This window comes from Camelina sativa, chromosome 7 (genome assembly GCF_030686135.1).
Source record: "Camelina sativa cultivar CO46 ecotype springtype chromosome 7, ASM3068613v1".
Taxonomy (NCBI): domain Eukaryota; kingdom Viridiplantae; phylum Streptophyta; class Magnoliopsida; order Brassicales; family Brassicaceae; genus Camelina; species Camelina sativa.
In genome coordinates this window covers 32,083,111-32,106,122 of record NC_141886.1, presented here as the reverse complement: position 1 = coordinate 32,106,122, position 23,012 = coordinate 32,083,111, and the positions used below count along the sequence as shown (strand labels likewise).

At 35.0% G+C, this 23,012-nt stretch overlaps 6 protein-coding genes across 9 annotated transcripts; 2 read left to right on the top strand and 4 right to left on the bottom strand.

Annotated features, from left to right (window-relative positions):
- Window positions 1–2,216: 2,216 nt before the first annotated feature.
- LOC104703561 (senescence-specific cysteine protease SAG12) lies at window positions 2,217–3,653 on the bottom strand. Its single transcript, XM_010419591.3, has 2 exons — window positions 3,049–3,653; window positions 2,217–2,902 (listed from the first exon to the last, which is right to left on the bottom strand). Exons 1-2 carry the CDS (start codon window positions 3,497–3,499, stop codon window positions 2,304–2,306), a joined length of 1,050 nt encoding a protein of 349 aa, XP_010417893.1. The 5' UTR covers window positions 3,500–3,653; the 3' UTR covers window positions 2,217–2,303.
- Window positions 3,654–5,701: 2,048 nt separating this feature from the next.
- LOC104703560 (U-box domain-containing protein 45-like) lies at window positions 5,702–9,188 on the bottom strand. The gene is made up of 2 exons (XM_010419590.3): window positions 8,540–9,188; window positions 5,702–6,682 (listed from the first exon to the last, which is right to left on the bottom strand). The coding sequence occupies exons 1-2, from the start codon at window positions 9,007–9,009 to the stop codon at window positions 5,821–5,823; spliced, it is 1,332 nt and encodes a 443-aa protein (XP_010417892.1). The 5' UTR covers window positions 9,010–9,188; the 3' UTR covers window positions 5,702–5,820.
- Window positions 9,189–11,692: 2,504 nt separating this feature from the next.
- LOC104703559 (rho GTPase-activating protein 5-like) lies at window positions 11,693–13,757 on the top strand. The gene is made up of 3 exons (XM_019228062.2): window positions 11,693–12,127; window positions 12,566–13,037; window positions 13,221–13,757. Exons 1-3 carry the CDS (start codon window positions 11,976–11,978, stop codon window positions 13,548–13,550), a joined length of 954 nt encoding a protein of 317 aa, XP_019083607.2. The 5' UTR covers window positions 11,693–11,975; the 3' UTR covers window positions 13,551–13,757.
- On the bottom strand, window positions 13,663–15,880 carry LOC104703558 (N-carbamoylputrescine amidase). Of its 2 annotated transcripts, none has more exons than XM_010419588.3 (9): window positions 15,558–15,880; window positions 15,394–15,442; window positions 15,181–15,272; window positions 14,936–15,087; window positions 14,801–14,847; window positions 14,669–14,702; window positions 14,424–14,590; window positions 14,149–14,245; window positions 13,663–14,047 (listed from the first exon to the last, which is right to left on the bottom strand). In XM_010419588.3, the coding sequence occupies exons 1-9, from the start codon at window positions 15,650–15,652 to the stop codon at window positions 13,881–13,883; spliced, it is 900 nt and encodes a 299-aa protein (XP_010417890.1). In that variant the 5' UTR covers window positions 15,653–15,880; the 3' UTR covers window positions 13,663–13,880. The 2 variants fall into 2 exon arrangements, with proteins under 2 accessions (XP_010417890.1, XP_010417889.1); XM_010419587.3 differs by having other exon boundaries at window positions 15,540–15,839.
- Window positions 15,881–16,557: 677 nt separating this feature from the next.
- Window positions 16,558–21,517, top strand: LOC104703555 (protein transport protein SEC23 D). Its single transcript, XM_087459928.1, has 14 exons — window positions 16,558–17,168; window positions 17,252–17,317; window positions 17,976–18,029; window positions 18,127–18,299; window positions 18,425–18,611; window positions 18,700–18,845; window positions 18,924–19,078; window positions 19,203–19,284; window positions 19,376–19,491; window positions 19,794–19,892; window positions 20,178–20,301; window positions 20,403–20,683; window positions 20,873–21,087; window positions 21,171–21,517. The coding sequence occupies exons 1-14, from the start codon at window positions 16,841–16,843 to the stop codon at window positions 21,380–21,382; spliced, it is 2,238 nt and encodes a 745-aa protein (XP_087316054.1). The 5' UTR covers window positions 16,558–16,840; the 3' UTR covers window positions 21,383–21,517.
- LOC147941933 (DNA polymerase II subunit B4-like) lies at window positions 21,507–22,983 on the bottom strand. Of its 3 annotated transcripts, none has more exons than XM_087459929.1 (3): window positions 22,713–22,983; window positions 22,444–22,562; window positions 21,507–22,209 (listed from the first exon to the last, which is right to left on the bottom strand). In XM_087459929.1, the coding sequence occupies exons 1-3, from the start codon at window positions 22,880–22,882 to the stop codon at window positions 21,707–21,709; spliced, it is 792 nt and encodes a 263-aa protein (XP_087316055.1). In that variant the 5' UTR covers window positions 22,883–22,983; the 3' UTR covers window positions 21,507–21,706. The 3 variants fall into 3 exon arrangements, with proteins under 3 accessions (XP_087316055.1, XP_087316056.1, XP_087316057.1); XM_087459930.1 differs by having other exon boundaries at window positions 22,643–22,968; XM_087459931.1 differs by lacking the exon at window positions 22,444–22,562.
- Window positions 22,984–23,012: the final 29 nt, after the last annotated feature.

Here is a 23,012-nt window from a genome sequence, read left to right as displayed (position 1 = left end):
TTTAATAATATTTTATCAATTTGAGATTGTATATATTAGTCCAACAAATAAGGAAGTAGGTAAAAGATTCACATCCACATAACATTTTATTTGTAATATAATTATTTGGTATAACATTTATAACATAAACTTATATTGGTTTACCTTCATCAAATTTCTAAACGTTTGAAATAATAATCGCTTCACCATAAATTTTGGATTCATTAATTTAACTATTGTAATTTTATATTTTCATCTTGATATATTTATTTCTTGTTTTTTTTTCTATGAAAAATAGTTTATATAATGTTTTTATTTTTAAAAAATTTACCCGTTTGCGTCTCGTATATGACTACCCTCTACATTAGATTTTTTAATTAATTATGTATTAGTAAAACTAAAATTATTTGGGGTTAATTTCTGTGAAGTAAACCTATGGACCAACCCGCACTTTTGTGCAGGGTTTTTATTTTTTTTAAAAAATTTGTTTAAATTGTTTATATTAGACAATTTATTAAAAATAGTGAGAAGACCTATAATATATACATAATATATACATTTTGACAGAAAACATAAATTTGTCTAATTTAATTCAACCCAAAGTCTTTAGGAGGCATAATTATAGAAGTCCATTATAATAAGTATTGATAAAATAAAAAATGAAGTTAAAAATATTTAAAAACTAATATTATTATTAGTTTGGTAAAAATAAAAGAAAAAAAAATAATGAGTCAAAACAGTATATGCAATTCAATTTGATCATGTAGAAGTAATAAAAAACTATTTCAAAGTTGTAAAGGTTGCATTCATAAAAACTACAGATTCAAAGTATAACTTTGTAATTAATTTTTTAAAATGAAACTTTCTGATTGTTTGTTTAAATGGTGGATATATGTCATGTTTTTTTGTTTTTTTTGTATCCCTAATTGTGCTCCCTAATTAATATTATAGTTATATGATTATTTGTTTCTATCTAATTGTATTAAATTGATTTGTTATTTCCGTAAATATCTCACAATTTAAAATCAAATCAAATATGTTTACATACATATATATATATAATTTTTGATTTAAATTATTTGATTTTTATGGAAGCAAACTTTAAACTTTAAACTATTTCCAAAAATATAGGGTAATTTTTATTTTATAATTATTTCGTAATTATTGTTTCCATAAATATTAGATTTTTGACTAACAGTTTTTGTTTACCATATATTATTTATTTTTTTTATTTTTAATTATATAAGTAATTGAACCTGTTTGCCAACATGAATATATATGTCATATTTTTATTTTTTTGGTATCCCTAAGTGTGCTTCCAATTAATAGATATATACATAGATATATATATATATATATAATTTTCGATTTAATTTTTTTGATTTTTATGGAAGCAAACTTTAAATTTTAAACTATTTCCAAAATATAGGGTAATTTTTATTTTATAATTAATTTTGTTATTATTATTTCCATAAATATTAGATTTTTGACTAACAGTTTTTGTTTACCATATATTGTTTATTACTTTATTTTTTTATTTTTAATTATATAAGTAATTGAACCTGTTTGGTGGAATATATGTCATGTTTTTTTGTTTTCTTGTATGCCTAAGTGTGCTCCCCAGTTAATAGTGTAGATATAACAAACTCCTTATCTTTGGATCCTCATCCCCAAAGAAAAAAAGATATCGTGTCTTCTCTGCGCTACTTTTTACATAACCGCATCAATCTATATTGTCTTGCGATCTCTTTGCACAACGTCCAACTGCGCGCGATATAACATCCTTCGGCCACCATATTTGGTATTCCATTTTTGTGGTATGCACATAAACCCGTACCACATCTCATTTTTTTCGTCGGTCGTCATTTCATCCGAGAAACCCAACGAGCCTGCCAATTTCATGATTTTTGTGAGAGCTTTTTGTATGTTTGAATTTTGGATTCCATTATCATAGTTAAGCACTTTGAAATGAAGATTTTCACTTCTCTTATCAATTAAAGAAGATTTTTTTTTCTATATTCTCATTCCCAATTAAAGAAGGTTTTTTTTCTATATTCTCATTCTGTGTGAGTAGTATCTGTACTGTAATATATATATAGGTATAAAAGATTAGTGATGTATTGATGATTATCAGGGTCATATCTATTATTGCTTGTTAGAACTCTTGAGTGTTTTCTTCGGCGCTTACGTAAGTTCAAATAAAAAGGTCAATCCATTTGCATATGAAAACATGGGGATTGGGGACCATAATGTTTTTATAAGAATTTATATTTTAATCTGAGTTTGTGCAATTATTTCAAGCACACAAATCAATCAACATGTATTCAAGCAAGAGGATAGAAAGCAAGCATCGCCAAACCACACATTCCTTGGGGTGCATCCACGTCTCTCTTGATCCTCATGAAACCATCTTCTCCCCAAGTTTCCCCCCATGAATTCTTCACCACCCAATACTTAATCCCTTCTTCACTCATTCCATAACCAACAATCGTGACGGCATGATGCAAATCCGTCCCACACTCTCCATCAAATATCCCACCCGAATAGTGCCTAAACGCAGCCCCCGACCCTTCTATCCCCACGGAAATAGGCTGTTGAGACACCGCTTGTAACAACGCTTCCTCATTATTCATTGGAACTGTCTCGTATCCGCTGATTGTAGCGGCACGGAAAGAAGATGATTGGGTAGTTTCTGAGCTGCAAGTTTGTTGTGATTCTTGATATGGATAGTTATCCTCGGTGGTGATGCCTTGGTTTTTGATTATGTACTCGAATGCCTTCGACATTATCCCTCCACGACATCCTTGGTTGTAATATCTATCACAATCTAAGAGTTGTTGCTCGGATAATGATACGAGCTGGCCTTTAGTTATCTTTGTGATACCTTCCACTGCCGCCACTGCCGAAAACGCCCAGCATCCTCCTGTTCCGGTTTCAAAAATTTAGTATTATTAAAACCATGAATATCTTATACACTTTCATGTAAAAAAAAAAAAAAAACTAAACTAATGATGTCAAGACCAAATAATGTATGTTGTTAAAAAAACAAAAAAAAATATTTAAAATTACCACATCGGCCTTGATACTTAACGGGTGTAACGGCCCCCGCTTGTCTCCAGTCCATGCTCTCTCCGGTATCAACATTACCATATCTAAACGGCACCGTTTTCTCGGAATTTGATGCTGAAATTTCGTTAATACTCTTCGGTACAACTAGTCCTGTGTGTGTTGCCCTGAATTCTTCGTCGGTGAGATCAGAGAACTCGTTGACATCCAACTTGTACGTGATGTTCTTGTTCATGTTGAAGCTCTGAACAAACTCCAAATTCTTCTTGAATATAGCAAACCTATTTCTTTTTTCGGATACATTGGTGTAAACACGATGGAAACGAGCCATCCATTGCTCATGTTTCTCCACGGCAGAAGCTTCAAAAAGGCCACCACGAGATGTGGCTACCGAAGTATTGTAACTGAAAAGTATAGTTAGAATGAAGATGAAAATACTTGACGCCATATCCATGAATGAAGGTAATATGTATGGAATGTATGGGCGCAAATTTTAAGAGTGTGGTGGGAGATGTTGAGTGTGTGGTTTGAATGTTCTAACGAAGTGGGACCAAATGACATGGGACACTAAATTGCGATCTCTCTTTATCGTTTATGTTAGGTTCTGTTTTTATATGCTGACTGACTCAAAGTAAATGGTCAACGACTCAGTAAGAAAACTTCGGTTGATTACCCCATTAGCTTATGGAAAAAAACAATTATTAAAATTCATAATTCGATAGAAGCAAAACAAATCAGAAAGATGAAAATTTTAAAAATCAAATATCTATTTTGCTTGAATGAAATAAATATACATGTCTATATATATATAGATAAATATGCATATGGTTACTGCATATTTGTGATATATATCTTACAAGTTTTAAAAATATTTCTATATAAAATTAATTATAAGAAAAATATTATTTGAAAGATCCTATTATAACAAGACATGCAATATATAAGTACTAGATATCCGAATAGCTCAAAATAAAATAAAAATTAGGAAAAATATATTTCCCAAAATACCATTATTAGTTTATTGTTTCACAAATATAAAAATTAATTTTCAAATATTTAGAAATTTATTTTTTGGGTTTCATTAACTACTTTAGATTAAAGTTTTTAGTGTTTAGGGTTTAGTTATGAAGATCCAATGGGTTAATTTTAGTTTTGCGGTAATTTTAACAAACCAAATTTGAAATGGTATTTTGAAATATTGTGATATTATATGATTATTTAAAAGTGTGATATTTTTTGAGAATCACCCTTTATAAAATTAACATCCAAAAAAACTATAAGGTATTTCGTTCGTGTTCGCTCCTTGTTAGTTGTTAGTGGTAAAAGAATGGAAGAAAGAAGGTGAGGAGTCGTGTTTCATTGTTTCATAATTTTCATAATTTTAAATAATCTAAATATGCCGGTCTCACAAATCTTATCTCCCTAAACTTTTAGATATGATGTATGAGTGTCCAAGAAAATTCATATTATTGGGTCTTCGAATAGAACCAAAACAGCCGACAATAATACAGATATTGGAATCAAAAACTTTGATTCTTCGACCAAATTATTTTGCCAATGAATGGAAGGATGACCCTAAACTCTCCAATGAATGAAAGAGAACTTTTTTGTTTATTCTTTCTTTCCTCTTTTTATTGTTATTAACATTTCGTAATTGCGTCCAATGTAAAATGTGAAAATTGTGTGTTTCTCTTTTCAGAACCAAATTTTCAATAATAGAAATAGATTCAGAATCCCTCTATTTTTTGGTTATGCAAGTCCCATCATGTAACTCCATAATGCAATAACTGATTTTATCAAGTGGCCGTACTCTCTTATAATTACAAGTTGCAATGTTATTGTTACGTAGATAATGTTAGTGGTGTAATTGGTTGAAGTAACTCCGTAAGGCAAGTGGCCTTACTCTCGCTAGAGTTTTGTTTAGCTAACTCTTTCTCTCGAGTCTTGATATTAAGGTTGTATTTTCTTTTGATTGTTTTTTAATTCCCGCTTTGTTAATTTGCATACCTTTAGGAATTATATGGGTTATGTTTTTGTTGTAATAAGTAGAAATTATAAAGACTTTTGTCGTTTTATCACGTTTGATTTTAACCACATAAGAACTTTTGTTTTGGTATTCCTTCTTGAAATATTCCATTGCAAACTCTACTACAAAGGCACAATCATGCATTTCATTTTTTTGTTTTTGTTTTAATAATTAAATACAAAATTTATTGAAACAAGAAAAAGCTTTTACGTCGAGTGCAACTTAGATATAAAAGTTCTTAAAGAAATCTAACTATTAGAGCTACTTATATTTCTTCTGGAAGCGAACCGATTCTGAAATGAACCATCCAATCCGCGATCCTGATTGAAGACATTCTATTTCGAACATGTTTGGTGAGAGTTCTCGGGGCAGTAGAGATTTCTCCATGACGTTGCGAGTTCATCTCTCGCCAAAGGTAATGAATGGTAGCTTGAAAATATTATATTCGAAAAACAGGATTTGTCGAGGTTAACTTTTTGTCGACGATGAGAAGCAGAACTTGATCCCAATGAGAAATGAATCGTGTTTGAAGCAGACCATGCACTAGCATTTTCCAGATTTCAGCTGAATTACGACAAGAGAAGAAAAGGTGATGTCTCGTCTCCAATGGATCTCTAAAAGCGTTTCATATTTTGGCAATTGCACTTCTCTTTTCTCCCTTTTTAATTCACTTGTATAAGTAAATCTGTGTTCAGAGCAAGACACTCCCTAACCACTTTATATAGCAATATGAGAACACAAAATAAAGATCAATAAGTCAAGCTTTTAGAGCTTGTGCTGATGATTAAAGACTTAAGCCTACAACTTTCACTCTCCATATCAACATTCCCTCTTCGAGTTATCATCTCCATGTTCTTGTACAAACTCTGTTTCACAAGATTCTTCATCATCTTCTTACCTTCTTCCCCTGACCTCGGACTCATTGGAGATCCCATCTCAGGACTCACCCAACCTGTTTGTGGACCCGAATGAGGACCCACCCGTACATTTCTCTCATCCTTAAACCACTGCAAAAGTTTTACCGCCCTCTTTTGAACCAAAGGACTCCCAAGTAAGCTCACTTCAAGAAGAACCGGCACAATACCTGACTTGGCCATTTTCTCGCGCTGGCTCCAACTCTGATGAGCTAATACCATCAAGATATATGCCGAGTATTCTTGGCATTTTGGTTTATCGTCCCATGTTAAAATCTCTATCAAATCTTTGGGCACAGCCAAACATTCCTCCATTGCCTTTTTACCCATTTGAGTCACTACCAATTGCCCTAGACTCGCTAGTGCCTTCTCTGACAAGTCTTTAGCTGACATTAGGCTTAGGAGTGTCTGCACTGCCCCGCTCAAGACCAATGGCCCTGCGTTTTCCAACACGAGGCAGAGATTGTTTATGGTGGCTAGACACATCTCTTTGGTCTTCATGTCTGTTGAGTCTGAGTTCATTGTGTCCATTAAGAATGGTAGAATCCGTGACGAAGCAACTGGTAATTGTGTGATTGTTAGAGACGAAAGTGAAAGCAGAAGCTCCGTGAAGCCATGTCTTGTTGATTGGTCGAGAACTTCAACATCATTAGGTAGCTTTGAGCATATTCCGGCGCTCACCATCAGTGCCTTGTTCCTGAAGTAAAAGTAGAAAAATAAGATGCTCAGACTTTTAATATTGTGATTTTTAATTAAGGTTCATTTGTTAAACGGAAGTATCAAACAAATCTTCTAATTTCTCCAGATAAATCTTCTCAAAAAGAACAATCAAACTTTTAAATCGATTAATGCAAAAGTATTCTCTTATTACACCTCTTGTTAGAGCCTTGTATTTTCTAAAAGAAGTGTGATAATCAAGAAGAGATAAAGTTTTGAGAAACTCAAGTAACATTGATTAAGTTATAAAAGTTTTCTTAACAAGTACTCCCATTTTAATCAATTTCAATTCAAGTACAAGTGACTTTTACTTTGCAGCGTTTCAACTTTTTGCTAACTTCTCTAGTTTTTGCTATAAATCTCGTATTATATAAACATAACAAGATGTATGTTATATAATTATATTAGATGTATGGAGTTAGTTAGACACATAGACTAGACAGAAGTCAGTGGAATATGATCTTCAACTTTTCTAATAGATGAATGGTCAGAAAAATTAATGGCCAATTAGAGATAATACATACACTAATGGGCTGTCAACTAACGTGATTTGTCTCTCGACTCTTCCGAGTTCCGACGCACTCGGAATTAATATTTCTTAATTTTTTATTTTAACATTCATTATTAGACTATAATGTCACATTTATTGTTTGTTTATTAGTATTAAGAAATAGATGAATACTGTATATTGCAATACTGACCAATAGATAGTCATCCATTTCTTAGTGGATTGCCACCAAAGCTTTCCAAACTCTAATTAATGTCTATATTCTTTGTATTTTTCTAAGTTATATAGGTACATGTATAATGTATTTTTTCATATACTAAAGTTTGACACGAAAATGATTTGCAGATAAACTATAACAAAAAAAAAAATCACTTTTTAGAGTTTTAGTGATATGGTACACACATGCACAATATCTAAATTTAATTATTATACCTATATCTATATATGTATAAGCCATAAGGTGATAGTGTTACCTTTATGTAACACTCAATATTGACCAAATTTAAATCAGAGGGAGAAAGAAAGGCACGTGAGGGAAACGTCGTGCGTACTTCATAAAGGCAAATTTAGACGCTACGGTAGGATCCACTATTTTTGGTTATAATTATCGATCGCATTAGTTTCAAAATCAAAACTGTGACCAAACAAGAAAAACAAAAAACCAGAAAAACAAAAAAATTGTTGACAAAAAGAAATTGAACTTTTAGTGAATGAAGAAAATTAGGCATAACATCAACTTTAGTCAAAAGAATCAGTTTCGGGTATAAAATCACTCTAGTGGATAATTTTGTCAACCTATGATGACTTATGACCTTATGTTCTTCTATATTCGAAAACTTCATTATATATTTTCAAAATATTTATGTTTCTTAATAGTTTCCTGATTTAAATATGATATATTGTAAGTTGTAACCACCACTAACCTCTAATTCTAATCATCTTCAAAAATTCACATATAGCCAAGGACATTAATAAAAAAAAAAGTGAATCCAATATATAATTTGGTATAAAGTATAAATCTAAATCCAATAATTCAGTCACCATTTGATAACGCAAAAAATGCAAGTTGGTTAAATATCAAATGCAAGTCTAATCTAAATGATTGTAAAGCAAGACACGAGAAGGTATAATTTGACAAGTACCATACATACACATAAAACAAAAACCAAGACTAAACAATAATACTAAAATTTCTTTAACATTTAACATCTACTGTATTTTGTTCTCCTAAACTAGACGAATATTGACAATATATATACACATGCATCAAAGGTGATAATTTGATTAAATCAGTAAAATTCCAAATTGAAAAAAATTAAAAGAACTTACGTGTAGGTTCCATGAGAAAGCTGAATAAGAGCATTGACGGCAGCTCTCTGATGGCCGGAGACATTAGAAGCCACCATAGAAACAAGAACCTGAATAACACCGAGCTCAGCCATCAGCTTCCGAGTCTTCCTGTCTTCTCGGGCAAGTTTCTCGATCTCGTTGGCAGCTTTCTCCTTCTCTTCCCAGCTTCCGAAGTGAAGCTTCTTCACCGTTCTCTGCAACACAACCTCCTCATTCTCATCTTCTGGTTGCTTAGATACTACTGCTTCCGGGAGGGCGGCCACCTTCTCGGAATCTTGATGGTTTCTTGATTTCTCAGGTGAGGCTTGAACGTTGCGTTTGCGGGTGGATGCTTTGGATTTCAAAAGGCAACGAATCTTGGTGAAGAAGTGGACCTTCATGTATTGGAGTTGCCAAACTGAAGAAGAAGTACCGGAAGAAGAAGAGGGTTGTGTTCGAGAGGAAGACATGATGTGATGTTCTGTTTCTTTTAGTGGACTTCGCTCGTCATATATATATATATCTACATATTGATATTTGTCCTACTTTTAGGTATTTGGGCCAATAGGGTATATGCCTAATGCCGGTAAGATTTTTAGAAAAGTATTATTGTAAAACAAAAGAAACTGATGAAAGTTTTGCATTGCATAAACTATTAATGTTGTACTATATACTTCACGTGTCCTAAAAACGATGATGTAAATTTTCTCTTTTCAATCACCACAAAAAATAATAACAATATTAACCAAAAAGTAAATTGGTAGTCAGTGACTATTATCCATCAAAGAAGAGTCGGTGATTTTCCAACTGCTTTACCGATGCGAGTTCGTTGGTAACACGTCAAATATATTTTACTCGATAGTCTAAGCTGATGCCCAATTGTTAACATACTCCTTTCCATTTAAAATAAAATGTCGTTTTATAACCTAAATTTTTATTTAGAATAAATCTTGTTTACTGTTTAAGATAAAAGTTTTTGGAAAAATACAGTTTTATCTTAACTGATTCAATATTGACCAATAATGATATTTTTAGAATAGTAAAGGATAAAATGGAAAAATTTTAATATGTACGTCTACATCTTAAACGATGCTTAATTTTAAACAGAAGGAGTAAGTATAACGTTATTAACTGTTAAATACCAAGATTTTCAAAAATACCTCCTTTTACTATGTTACTTTTTAAAAATACCATTTTATGTTGGTTATTTTCAAAAATACTCCTTTTCTATGAATAAAATCACTAAATTCTAAACCTTAAACTCCAAATACTAAACCCTAATAACCCCTCAAAACTATATGATAAATATAAAATGAGAACCCAAACCTAAAAAACAAATTATAAAAATTAATTTAACACATTAAAATTATTTAAAAGAGGGTAAAAATGAAAATGTTAAAAAAAAATGTATTTTTGAAAAGGGTATTCCAAAAAAAGTATTTTTAACAAATTGTCAACCTAAAAAGTATGTTTTGTGAAAATTATTAGTTTTATCTAATTTGATCGGGAACTCGTTAATAAATATCTATTACTTACTTTATACAATTGATTATGAGTGAAAATGCGATAAATTTTGTAGAGCCAACAACCATGATATATGAACTAAGTTTTCAAATTTTACTATTATTTATTTTTATTTTCTTTGGAAAATATTTACTGATTTTTAAAAAAAAGCTAATATACTTAAATGTAATTTCATTTTTAATTTAATATAAATGTAAGTATGTACACTATTTAATTGATTATGTACTAATATATTTACATTCGATTATGTGTCAACTATTTGTTAAGATGCACGACGTTTGATCATCGTCTGACTAAACACATCTACCACTTTAAAATGTTGTAAAGAATTCTAGTTTTCAACGAAAGATTCCAAGAAAATAAATCAAAAGAAACCACTTTTCATTGGCCCTCGTGGTCATTTAAAAAGAGAGTACCAGAGAATAGATCCAGATATATATAAAATGGGTGTAACAATGAATTATCATCTAATTGAAATGATCACTAATTATATTAGGATTAAATTAAGCAAAGAAGGAATATTGTGGAGGAGAAGAAGGGGACAAGCGAGGAGGCAGCATAGTGCACATGCACAAGAACAGTTTTGTCTCTTCTAAATCTCACCCCTCAGGTTACAGCGAAGATCATTGAAACACTAAAACTAATACTACTCTCTTCTTAATTTCTCTTGTTTCATTAATTAACACGTTCATGCGTGTCAGATCCAACTTAACCTCGGTACGACCAAAGATGGCCACACGTACTTGTTTAGAATACCACATTCAAAAACCTCATTAACTAAAAAGTGATTATGAAATTTCCAGTTCTATATTTTTGAAATTGCCAAAGATAACCACTGAAATGGTTTTGGCCACGAGGAACAGACTTAATTGGCTTGGACTGATCTAACATCTTTGTGGCTTTTTAAATACATGTTGGTTTGGGAGTCGAGTTATAAATCGACTATGGACTAGATCATGAATGGACCAAAAAAATATAGTTTATCCATTTAATCTGAATGGACTTTGGAATGGTCAGATAGCCTAGGTCCTAGGAAATGGATAATTGAGTCATATTAATGTGGATCTCCACTCTAAAGAAGTCCAAAGAAATGACTGAACGACTTGGTTCAGATCAAGTGAATGATCGGAGAACGAGTCATGATTAATTAAACTATCATAATTTAAGTTATGATCAATGCAATGAGAAACTTAGCAATAATAAGATGATGGATGGCTAAGTAGATTAAGCCATGGAGGCAATGTGATACGATTCAATGTTTAGATGAGAATTTTCATATAAGAAAATTCATGCGATTTATATAATGTCTTCGAAATTTTGAAGCTTCAAAAATTTGTTTGTTTGTTTTTTTATTATTATTTTTTTTTTTTGGAAAAAAGCTTCAAAAATTTGTTAAGAAACACACTTCATACATATGTACTTATATAGTTATATGTTATTGTTTATCAAATAAAGATTTAATTATAGTCCACACATAAACTTCCCAATCGTACGTGGTTTAGAATCGTGTGGTTTGTATCGTATTATAAGAAGAAGAAAAAAAAAGACATATTAAGTAGTCTTTTCAAAGTAGTGATTCCCACGTTCTACCTTACTCTTAACCATTTCTCTTGACCGCCACTTCAATCTGTCCGCAACATTTTGTGTACGTGTAAGCTCGTTTCGTCGCTGGCCATGACAATCACATTCTAATATCACCCTTGCTTATTACGCATTGACATTGCCAAGTAAAAACCCCAATCATAGAAGAAGAACAACAAGAAACCGTGTGCACAATTTTTTTTAACGTGGCTTTGAAGGAGAGATAGCGCGAGTAAGAAGGCGCGGCAAGCCCGAACTCTCGCGGTTCGGCAGCTCCGCGTCAGTTGGTCGAGTCGTCTTCGAGCTATCTCGTTGCTTCTCGAGAGATATAATGGCGGAGGAAAACGAACGGCAAGCCATGGACATTGGTCGCCCAACCAATATCTGTCACGTGGCTCACGTAACATACGATCGCTTCGATGGTTTTCTCGGTCTTCCTTCTGAATTCGAGCCCGACGTGCCCAAGAAGCCCCCTAGTGCAAGGTTCAGATTCTTCTTCTTCTTCATTTTAATGTAGACCGTGAGTTGTGTTCAAACCTATGACATTATTATTTTTGATTCATGTCTTTGCATTTAAAATTTACCGAAGATTTAATCATATATAACATGTCAAACGCAAGAGAAAATGTAATGTTCGTTTTGACGTTTAAAACAGTTAGAATCCTATCACAATATACAGGGACAAGAACTGCGCCAATCATTATCATGGCCCAAATTGACCCGAATTCAATATATGATTACAAATCCTAAAAAGGATTTAAAAGGGTGTCTTAAATCCATTTCAATTTACTATATAAATGTAATGTAATCTAATGTAGTCTAAGAGACATGATCATGAATCTTTGAGAACAATGTGATGGAAATCCATCTCCAAGTGATGTTCTTGTTTCATGATTTGTTTATCTATTTGCGGGTTTGCAGTGCAACAGTGTTTGGGGTTTCTACAGAGTCAATGCAGTTATCATACGACTCGAGAGGGAATTGTGTTCCGACAATACTTACGCTATTACAAAGCCGGCTATACGATCAAGGAGGTTTACAGGTGGAAGGAATTTTCAGAATCACAGGAGATAACAGTGAGGAAGAGTTTATTAGAGAAGAGTTAAACAAAGGAGTCCTACCAGAAGGCATTGATATCCACTGTCTCGCCGGACTTATAAAGGCATGGTTCAGAGAATTACCAAGAGGGGTACTTGATCCTCTGCCATCTCAACAAGTGATGCAGTGTGAGTCAGAGGAGGATTTTGTGAAGGTTGTGAGACTCTTGCCGCAAACAGAAGCTTCTCTTTTGAATTGGGCAATCAATCTAATGGCTGACTTCGTAGAGTTTGAAGATGTCAACAAGATGACCTCCCGTAACCTTGCTTTAGTCTTTGCACCCAACATGTCTCAGGTCACACTTCTTGCATTACCTACACTTGCATCACAATTTTCAAAGAATTTTCCTATTTTATCTACTCATATTGATCTTAAGAAAATAATGTCAGTTCAAACTTAGTGCTAATAGCCTAATACCAAAATGCATCAATGCTACTTATCACGCCTCTCATCCACAAACTGTTTGGGTTTATTGCAGATGGCAGATCCTTTAACAGCATTAATGTATGCGGTGCAAGTGATGAACTTGCTGAAGAACCTCATAGACAAAACACTGAGAGAGAGGAAAATTGCATCTTCCCATGTCGACCCTTGTGATAACAGAAGTGAAGCTGAAGATGGTGATGTGGAAGAATATAACCAAGAAGAAGAAATGTATAATTCTGAAGAAGACGAAGATGAAGATGCTGATGAAAAGGACAAGGATGATGAGATAATTGAAGAATCCGGGAATATAACACCGCTTGCTGATGAACACATACCATCGAGTGAAGTGAATGCTAATGATCAAAAGAAACAGGAAACATGAAGACAGATGCTGGAGTTGGAGAACGTCATTAGCAGTATTGTGTGTCGATTGAATTCTCTTATGTTCTTGTGTTATTTTCTTCGTTATCAAAGGTGCATGTAACTTAGGCTAATTGTTCGAAATACAACATATGCATTTGTGTTTACAAAAAAACGTATCCAATTTTTTCACAAAATAGTTTTGCAAAGAAAAATTGACAGCCTAGAACGATGAAAGAGCCACAGAAAATATTGAGATGTATTTAACCATATTCTGGTTTTTTATTTTTGGGCTTCTTACCCTTTAAGATTAAGCCAGTAATTGTGGTAATGGTTCGAGCAGTAAAATAATTCAGAGATTACCATCCATAGTAAGAAGCACCTTGTACAAATCTGGACGACGGTCACGGAACACTCCCCAGCTTTGCCTTTTCGACTTGATCTTCTCAAGATCAAACTGTGCCACAAGGACAGCTTCCGATTTATCATCTGCCTCAGCCACTATTTCACCTGTTGGTCCTGTCATATCATAACAACAGTATTGGGAAAAATTGTTAAGATAAATTTGCATCTAAACTTCAAAATTACTGATATCATCAGAATCAGTTATAAATGGTTACCGGCAATGAAAGAAGTTCCATAGAAAGTGATCTGACTGGGTCCATGCTCAGTTTCAATTATTTCCTTCCCTATGCGGTTCGAAGCTACAAGAGGCACCTGAAACCCAAAGTATTGCCCCATTCATAAGCAAACCGTTACAGAAAACTCGGTTAATTAACAAGTGAAGCACATTTGGGCAAATTAGAATCAGAAGAAAACAGTGGAACAAACTAGGCACATGTAATTTTATAGTCACTCTAAAAATTGAAGAGTTAAAACCCTAATAGTGGCTTACCACATTAGCTCCAGCATGCCCTTGCATAACTCTCCTCCAATGATCACGCGAATCCAATCCCTGGTCTTGAGGTTCAGAACCAATAGCAGTGGGATAAAACAGTATTTCAGCACCCTGTAGAACCATAGCTCGAGCTGCCTCAGGAAACCACTGATCCCAACATATAGCTGAACAAGACATTTCATTAATACTTCGAGTTAAGACCAAGTGACAAAGGAAAGGACATAAGAAACAGAACATCTTACCAACTCCAATTTTTGCAAACTTTGTCTGGAAAACCTATTCACGCCAAAGGGGGAAAGGATCAAACTTGTGAAATTAATAACATGACAGACAAGAAATATGTTTCAATTTGAGATTCTTTTAGTCAAACCTACCTTAAAGCCAGTGTCTCCAGGATTGAAATAAAACTTCTCTTGATAACCTGAAGATAAGAAGAGGCCTCAGCTATTAAAAAAAAAAAGGAAGCAAGAACTAAAGCTAATTCCAAATAAAAAAAAAACTTAACAAACCAGGTCCATCAGGAATATGTGACTTCCTATAAATTCCCAAGTCAGTACCATCAGCATCAATAATGGCTATTGAATTGTAATGTGCATTGTTTGCCTCCTCAAAGAAGCTAACCGGTATCACTACACCCAATTCCTTGGCCAGATTCTGCATCCTGTGTCAAAAATAAATAAACTATCCAACCATTGAAAACACCAAATACAACGAGATCCCACTTTACTGCAATGGAAGGAACCGAGATCACAACCTCGAAATGGTAGGATGGTTCTTGTAAGGCTTGGCTCGCTGAAAGAAGTCCTCTCTTTGCGCTTGACAGAAGTAAAATCCCTCGAAAAGTTCCTGAAAAAAAAGTGAAAATCCATAAAATATAAGAAACTAAAAACTATTGGGAAAATAAAATCAAATCAATGTTATCGTCCAACATAGAACTATATATATCGTATAAAGAACAAAGAATGACCTGAATTAGAACGATGTTAGCTCCTTTAGCGTGAGCTTCCCTGACCAACCTGAATAAAAACGTAAACAATTCAATTCTCAGATTACCGAAATCGAAATTTCAAACGGAGGAAGATGAGAGTGAGAGAGAGAGAGAGAGAGACAGACAGAGAGAGAGAGACGAACCGCTCAGCGGTGGCGACATTGGTGGAGATATCGTCGGAGCAAGCGAATTGCAGAGATGAAACAACCACTTCTCGTCTTCTTCCTTCCATTTCCATGGTCTCTCTCTCCCTACCTCAAAATCGAATATAAAGGTAGCTTATGACTCAATTTGACTGTGAATAGCAGTGGAGAGAAGAAGAAAAAGGATAACGAAGAAGAGAACATTTCTCTTTTCAGAAATCGAATCTAAAGGTTCTACAAACGCAAACGCTAACGCTAATTCAGTTCAGAAATTTTGATTTTGAGACGCGACAATCCGCATCGTTCGTTGTTTAAAAAAGGTTGTCCAAATCAGGGTATTATTCTCTTTTCATACTACTGTTCATTGAAACTCATACATAGGTTTTGAATGGTTGTACGGTATGGTGTAAACCGGATAATACATACCAATATTTTGGTATGCAAAACATTGGATTGTGGTATGGAGCAAATTAGTATGGAGTTTATATTAGTATGGAGCTTTTGAGGAGCAGAATAAAAAATGCATATCAATAGTGAATTTACAATGGTATGGAGTTGTACGCTCAAATGCATACTAGTATAGAGATTTTTAATATACAACAATGCATACTGGTATGCAATGATGAATGGTAAATTAAATGCAGACTAGTCCAATTTTAGTCTGCTCTGGAGCATACTGTACAACCATTCAAAGCTATAGTTACATACTAACTAAGTTTAGTTTTTACATTAGCTGTGATTTAATTTACCACAAATCCTTCCCTTATTTTTCTCCTTTGTTTTTTAATATTTAAAGTTTAGGATTTAATTTTAAAGTTTAATACTGAAGCTGAAGCATGATGCAATTTTTGAAATTTGAAAGATAATGTACTAAGTTTATATACAAAAATTATTTATTTTTGTGCTGTTTGTGAGAATTGCCCAAACACTAACTAACTAAGAAATATTAACATATTACTCTATATTATATGGTACATATAGTCCCTAACAAAACTCTCCTAGTGAAGAAAATATAATGCATTCCCCCGGATCTTCAATCTTTGCAATTAGTCTTAGACTTCGGTTGTTTTATGAGTCCATCACTTCAACCTTTTTAAAAACTTCTTTATACTACTAAATAAGTTCACATCATTACACTAACATGCGCCGAAGACGAAAATAACATAAAAAGCTAACCTGCGCCAAAATTGTCGCCTGTGCTATCCAATTTCACCGACCCACACCAATTCTCCAAAAACCAAAAATCAAAAAAAATCACCAATCGGAAAGATCTGAGAACATACATGGCCGTGCGAGCAACGGTGTCGCGTTTTCCGATCGATGTAGACGCTCAAGAGGCGTCAGGACTCCCTTGGGGACTGACAGTAACACCATTCGCGGCTAAAGACGAGAACGGAATCGGACCAGCGTACGGATCTAACGGCCACCTTCTTCCTCGTTGCGAAAACTGCTACGCTTACTTCAACACCTACTGTGAGCTTGATCAATGGGCTTGGAGTTGCTCCCTTTGCGGAACTCTCAATGGACTGCCTTCTGATGCTATTGCTCGTTACTCGAATCCTCAGTCTATACCTGAAATGTCTTCTTCCTTCATTGATCTTGAGTTCCCTCGTATGTATATATATTATCACCTCGCATCCCTTTGTTTTTTCTTGGAATTGGTTTTGATTCTTGCTTAATTGTTTGTTTTCTAGTGGATGGATCGGAGGAAGAGATGACTCAAGCGCGGCCTGTGTATGTTGCGGCGATTGATATCTCGTGTAAGTCTTCTTTCTTCTCTCTTGTGTGTGAAGCTCATTGTGATCAGTGTAGATTGTAGTTGAATTGTGTGAGTATCATTTTGCTATGAGTTGGTGTAGAATGTGAATCTAGCTTGGTTTTTGTATGTTTCTCTGTCGTATATATCGAGTTTTGGCTTCCTTATGTTGGGATTTTACCATAACTTTGGAAATAGGGCATAGAAAGAACCCTGTAGATTTACCTCGAATTGTTCGGAACGTTGAATTGTATGATCTTTCAGCTCTGGTTCTCATGAAGTTTCTGTTTGGATGGTCTTTGAATATAATGTGGTGTACTTTGTGAATGTCCAAGTCTCTTATGTTGTGATTTTGCCATGACTATGAGATATTATGGTATGGTACAGTAGATTTACTTCGAATTGTACTGAAAAGTGAGTTTAATTATCATTCAGCTGGTCTTTATCAATTTTTTTTTCTGTTTGATTGGTCTTGTGACATAATGTTTTGTGTACTTCATGTACGTCCTAGTCTCTCATTCTTGTAAATATCATTTTGATGTCCGCAAGAACGATCCATATATGATTGCTAAAACTGCTCTTTTGAATTGTATTACTGTCATCTACTTGTTGAAATGTTTCTTCGATTTCGTGTTGCTCATGCCTACTTTTTCAATCTACAGCTTCTGAGGAATTTTTGGAGCTTACAAAAAGTGCATTGCTAGCCGCTCTGGAAGGTCATTTCATACAAAATTTAAAGACAAAGATTCATTCTTCTTCTGTGTGAATGTGTTCTGAGGGTGAAACTTTCTCTCTTGTTTTTCTATATTGCAGCTCTAAGTCCAGGGGCTCTTTTTGGTCTTGTTACGTTCAGCCACAAAATAGGACTGTATGATGTTCAAGGACCTATACCAGTTGTAAAAAATGTTTTTATTCCCCCTGATGCAGAGGGCAGTTTATCACTAGAACTTGAGGATGTCATGCCCTTGTTACAATTTTTGGCTCCGGTATGGTCATTTCTTAACATCGCTTTTCATGTTTCCTACTTCCTTGGTGATTCATGGTGATTGTTGGATCACATGGCTAGGAACACCAGTAAAGAGACTAAGTTCCCTTAGTATACTTCATGCAGGTAGAAACTTGCAAGGATCGTATTGCTGCTGCCCTTGAGACACTCAGACCAATAACTTCCTGGGAGAGATCATCTGGAGCAGCTCAAGGACTGGATAGTGTGTTGATGGGTGGTAGAGGCTTTGGTACAGCTATGGAAGCTCTTTTTAACTATCTAGGATCTGAATTTGGGAATACATTTGCTTTAGGTATGTAAAATTATATAGCATGCCTATACTCTATATGTTTCAACATAGTTGTAGTGGGTAGTGTTTTATTGACTTGATATAAGTGCAGCTAGGGTGTTTGCTTTCCTATCTGGTCCTCCTGATTATGGACGTGGGCAACTGGATACAAGTAGATATGGTGAACAATATGCAAGTAAAAGGGTAGATGCTGATCGTGCTTTGCTTCCTGAGCAAACACCATTCTACAAAGACCTAGTAAGACTCTTATTTCAAAATTTTCGGTCTCCAGGATGGATATATACTATGAGCGTAGATCTAACGGCTCTTTTATAGGCCACCATTGCTGTCCAGTCAGGTGTATGCGTAGATTTATTTGCAGTTACAAATGAGTACACAGATTTAGCATCCCTGAAGTTCCTTAGCATCGAAAGTGGTGGTTCGCTGTTTTTGTATTCAAGCACTGATGATTCAACTCTTCCCCAAGACATGTTAGTTTTGATGCTTGGCCAGCATTATTATTTTTTTTCTTACTTTAATAGAAAGAAGGCAGCTGTGCTTTCTTCACGTGTTACCAAATTAATTAAAACAAAATTGCATGATGTTCTTTTGCAGGTTTCGGATGCTTAACCGGCCGTATGCTTTCAATTGCGTCTTGAGATTGAGAACGTCAACTGAATTCAAACCTGGCAACTCTGTATGTGATTTAGAGAGAAACGAAAGTTCAAATAATGATCTTTTCTGTTTCTTTATTTTGCTTCACCTAACAGTTTAGCCGTGCTTTGCAGTTTGGTCACTTCTTTCCTGATCCACAGTACGAGAACCTTCAACATATCATTTGCTGTGATTCATATGCAACATATGCTTATGACTTTGATTTTGCAGATAATACTGGATTTTCCAGGTAAACTTAACAGCAATTGCGTTTTCCTATAAATTTTTCATGATTGGGTGGAAGTGATGAAATGGATGCAAATTGTTCCCATTAACTCACAGACTTTTGTTAAGCGGCTGGTCCTTGATTAGTCATTGTCATGCTTTTCCTGACATGCAATCAGATATTATTATTTTTAGAATTATCAAACTTGTACTAAATTGTTGAATCCAAGAAGAATAAAAGCTAAGCATTTTAGAGGAAGTCACCAGTTTGATAAAAGACAAGGCACTCAAAGATGCTAACTTCTTATTGATCATTACCTTTTCCAGACATTCTGGAGAGCAACCAGTGGTGCAAATTGCATTTCAGTACACAGTCGTCGTCCCTCCCGAGGGATTGTCAAATTCTGAAATGCCATCGTCAAGTAGGTATGTTGATATCCATGCTGTTGATTGATTAATGTAGTCATTGTACGCCACTGGTAAGCATAGGGGGCTAAGCTTTTAATTGAATTTTTTATAAATCGAGTACTAATACGCTGGCCACGCCAAAACATAGAGTTGATCCTAAACCTTAAATCTCCCTAACGTTTTATATCCTGTTATAAACTTTTACACAGTCTATCCCAGAGCCCAGAATCGCAATGCATCCTAATCAATACTGTGGATCTTATAGAGTATCGTTATAGATTTGATCTAATCTATGTTTTACAGAGGCAAACACACACTTCAGAGACGACTAAGGATCAGAACCATGCAATTTGGAACTGCCCGCAACATCAATGAAATTTACGACAGTGTGGATCATGAAGTTGTTCTCTCATTGCTTGTTCACAAGGTAAATGTCATTTCATGTTTTTATCCCAGCTCCTGTGAAAGAAATGGATCCATTATTAATCTGCTAATTATGTATGGAATTTTGTAATTATTTCTCTGCAGGTAATTTTAGCCTCTCTGGAAGATGGAGTCCGAGAAGGGAGGGCACTGCTTCATGATTGGCTAGTAATCCTGACAGCACAATACAACGATGCCTTCAATCTCGTCCAATACAAAAACGGAAACAAGTCGATGAGTTCTCAGATTGATATCACGTTTTCACAATGTCCTCAACTTGAGCCTTTGCCTCGCTTAGTTTTTGCCTTACTGCGTAATCCCCTTCTCCGGTTTCATGAAGAAGGTGTTCATCCTGACTACAGAATCTACTTGCAATGCCTTTTCAGGTAAAATCATCCCAATAACCTAATGACTCGTTGTGAGTTTTATTGTATCTTAGACTGCAATTGTTACAAATGTCAATTTCTGCATTTGCGTTTACAAGTACAAAAAAGCCCTTATTATATACCATGTATAAGCTAACAAACAATCAAACCCTCTAGATTTACTGTGTTTTTCTTTTCTCAAAATCGCAGTGTGTTGGACCCGAGCTCGCTCCACTGCGGGATTTACCCAGCGCTAATGTCATATTCAACACCGGATACACTGGCATACCCGCGTCATTCATTGAGCCGTGCGGCATTGATAACAAGTGGTAGCCCGATATTTTTCCTAGATGCATATACCACTTTGATAGTCTTCTACTCATCAACAGCAGACCCGTCAATACCTTTCCCTCCTCCTCAAGACTGTAAGTTTGCTCGCCAAATGAAATCCACTTCAACCACCTTTACATCTGTCAGGTTATGTTGATTTATGAACTTGATCATACAGGTTTATTGAGGAAGACCATAAATAAGGTTAAGCAAGAAAGGAGCATCACACCAAAACTGATGTTTATCCGAGGAGGACAAGACGATGCTACTGCCTTTGAGAACTATCTTATAGAAGAACAAGACGTCGATGGTAGCGGTTTTGCTAGTGCCATGGGTTTTGTGTCTTTCCTCGATGATATTTCACAGCGTGTCACCGAGTACATGAAGTGAAAAGCCAAGTGACTACTTTAGTTTTTTTATACATCCGAACTCAAAAAAAATTAAACGTGTCAAACGTTTCCCGTTTAGAGTTTTTGCTCTTGTTGTAAAATTTGCTCTAAATCAGAATGAATAATTAAGCAAAAATTGGTTCTTCACTCTTTTATAAAACTTTCACTTACATGTCTGTTAACCTGTTAACACTAGAGCAGCAAAACAATTTTATATGAGTCTATGACATTCTCATGGCCACAAACACTGCTTCAAGCTTACAACGTAATCCAACATAAACTTGAAAACATTTTCAATGCAAACATATATGAAGGAACCTTGAGCTCAATCATCTTCGTCATCACCCTCTACCTCTTCACCGCTACTGTTGCTGCTGTTGTTGTGGTCATTATCTTCACCATTCTCACTCCCAATTTCTTCCATGCTATTGTCCTCATCGCCGCTCTCGTCGTTCTCATTCCCATTATCTTCCATGCTGTTTCCCTCATCCTCCTTCTCATTCTCCTCATCCTCATCCTCCTTCTCATTCTCCTCATCCTCATCCTCCTTCTCGCTCTCCTCATCATTCCCATTTTCTTCGGTATTTTCATCATCATTCTCGTTCTCCTCATCGTTTCCATTCTCTTCTTCTGTGTTGTCATTCTCATTCTCCTCATCAATCTTGTTACCTCCATCATCTCTTTTGCTTTTCCTTGCATTCTTCTGCGTTGATGGACCTTCCTGTTTCCTCTTTTTCGTCTCTGTGGGCTTCGTAGCAGCTCCACCAGCAGGCTTGGAATCAGCTGCTCCACCACCTGCTCTTTTCCCCGCGTTCTTCTTCTTAAAATCTGAAAACCAGTCATGTGGACTACAACATTAGGAGGAGACATAAGCTCAAAAACGGACACACCTAGGTCAGAGTGTCCAAACATAATTCACTTACAAAACAACCTTAAGGTTGGGAAAACAAACAATCCTATCTCTTCCATAACAAGAGATAAATCAACAACCTAAACCACTTCTACTAAACCACTCTATGAACTAAGTACAATATGATCTTCATCAAGAACAAACAACTAAACCTTCAAGGGAAGCTTTAAGCGGCTCCAAGAACTCTGAAAAATCCATTTCATCTAATGCCTTAAACACATCATCAGCCTTCATCGTTTGTCTCCTTGCATCTTTACAAAAATCATTTGCCCTATCAATCACACCCCAAAATTAAACGAAAAAATAACAACAGTAAACTCAACAATCAAACCACAATAACAATAAACCAACCTTGGAACTGCTCAATTGGAACCCAAACGACGAAATTTCAGAAACTTAGGGTTTTATAAGGCGTACGTACGTGGAGGAAAGGTAGTGGATGAAGATCCTCGCGCTCTCGGAGAATGCGAGCAACGCTTCCTTGTGAATACTGACGTCATAATCCGGCGAACACTCCGACAGCTTCTCCTTCACCACACGGCGCACGATAGCTAGCGGCAGCTCGTCCACCACCACTTTCTCCGACTCCATCTTCACTCTCCCCCTCTCACTCGCCGTCTTTCCCGCCCCCTATGTTAAAAAAAAACAAACAAAGACAGATCAGCCCACTCAAACTCAGCCCAGTAATATCACAAAAGCCCGTATTAAATTGATCAAAGCA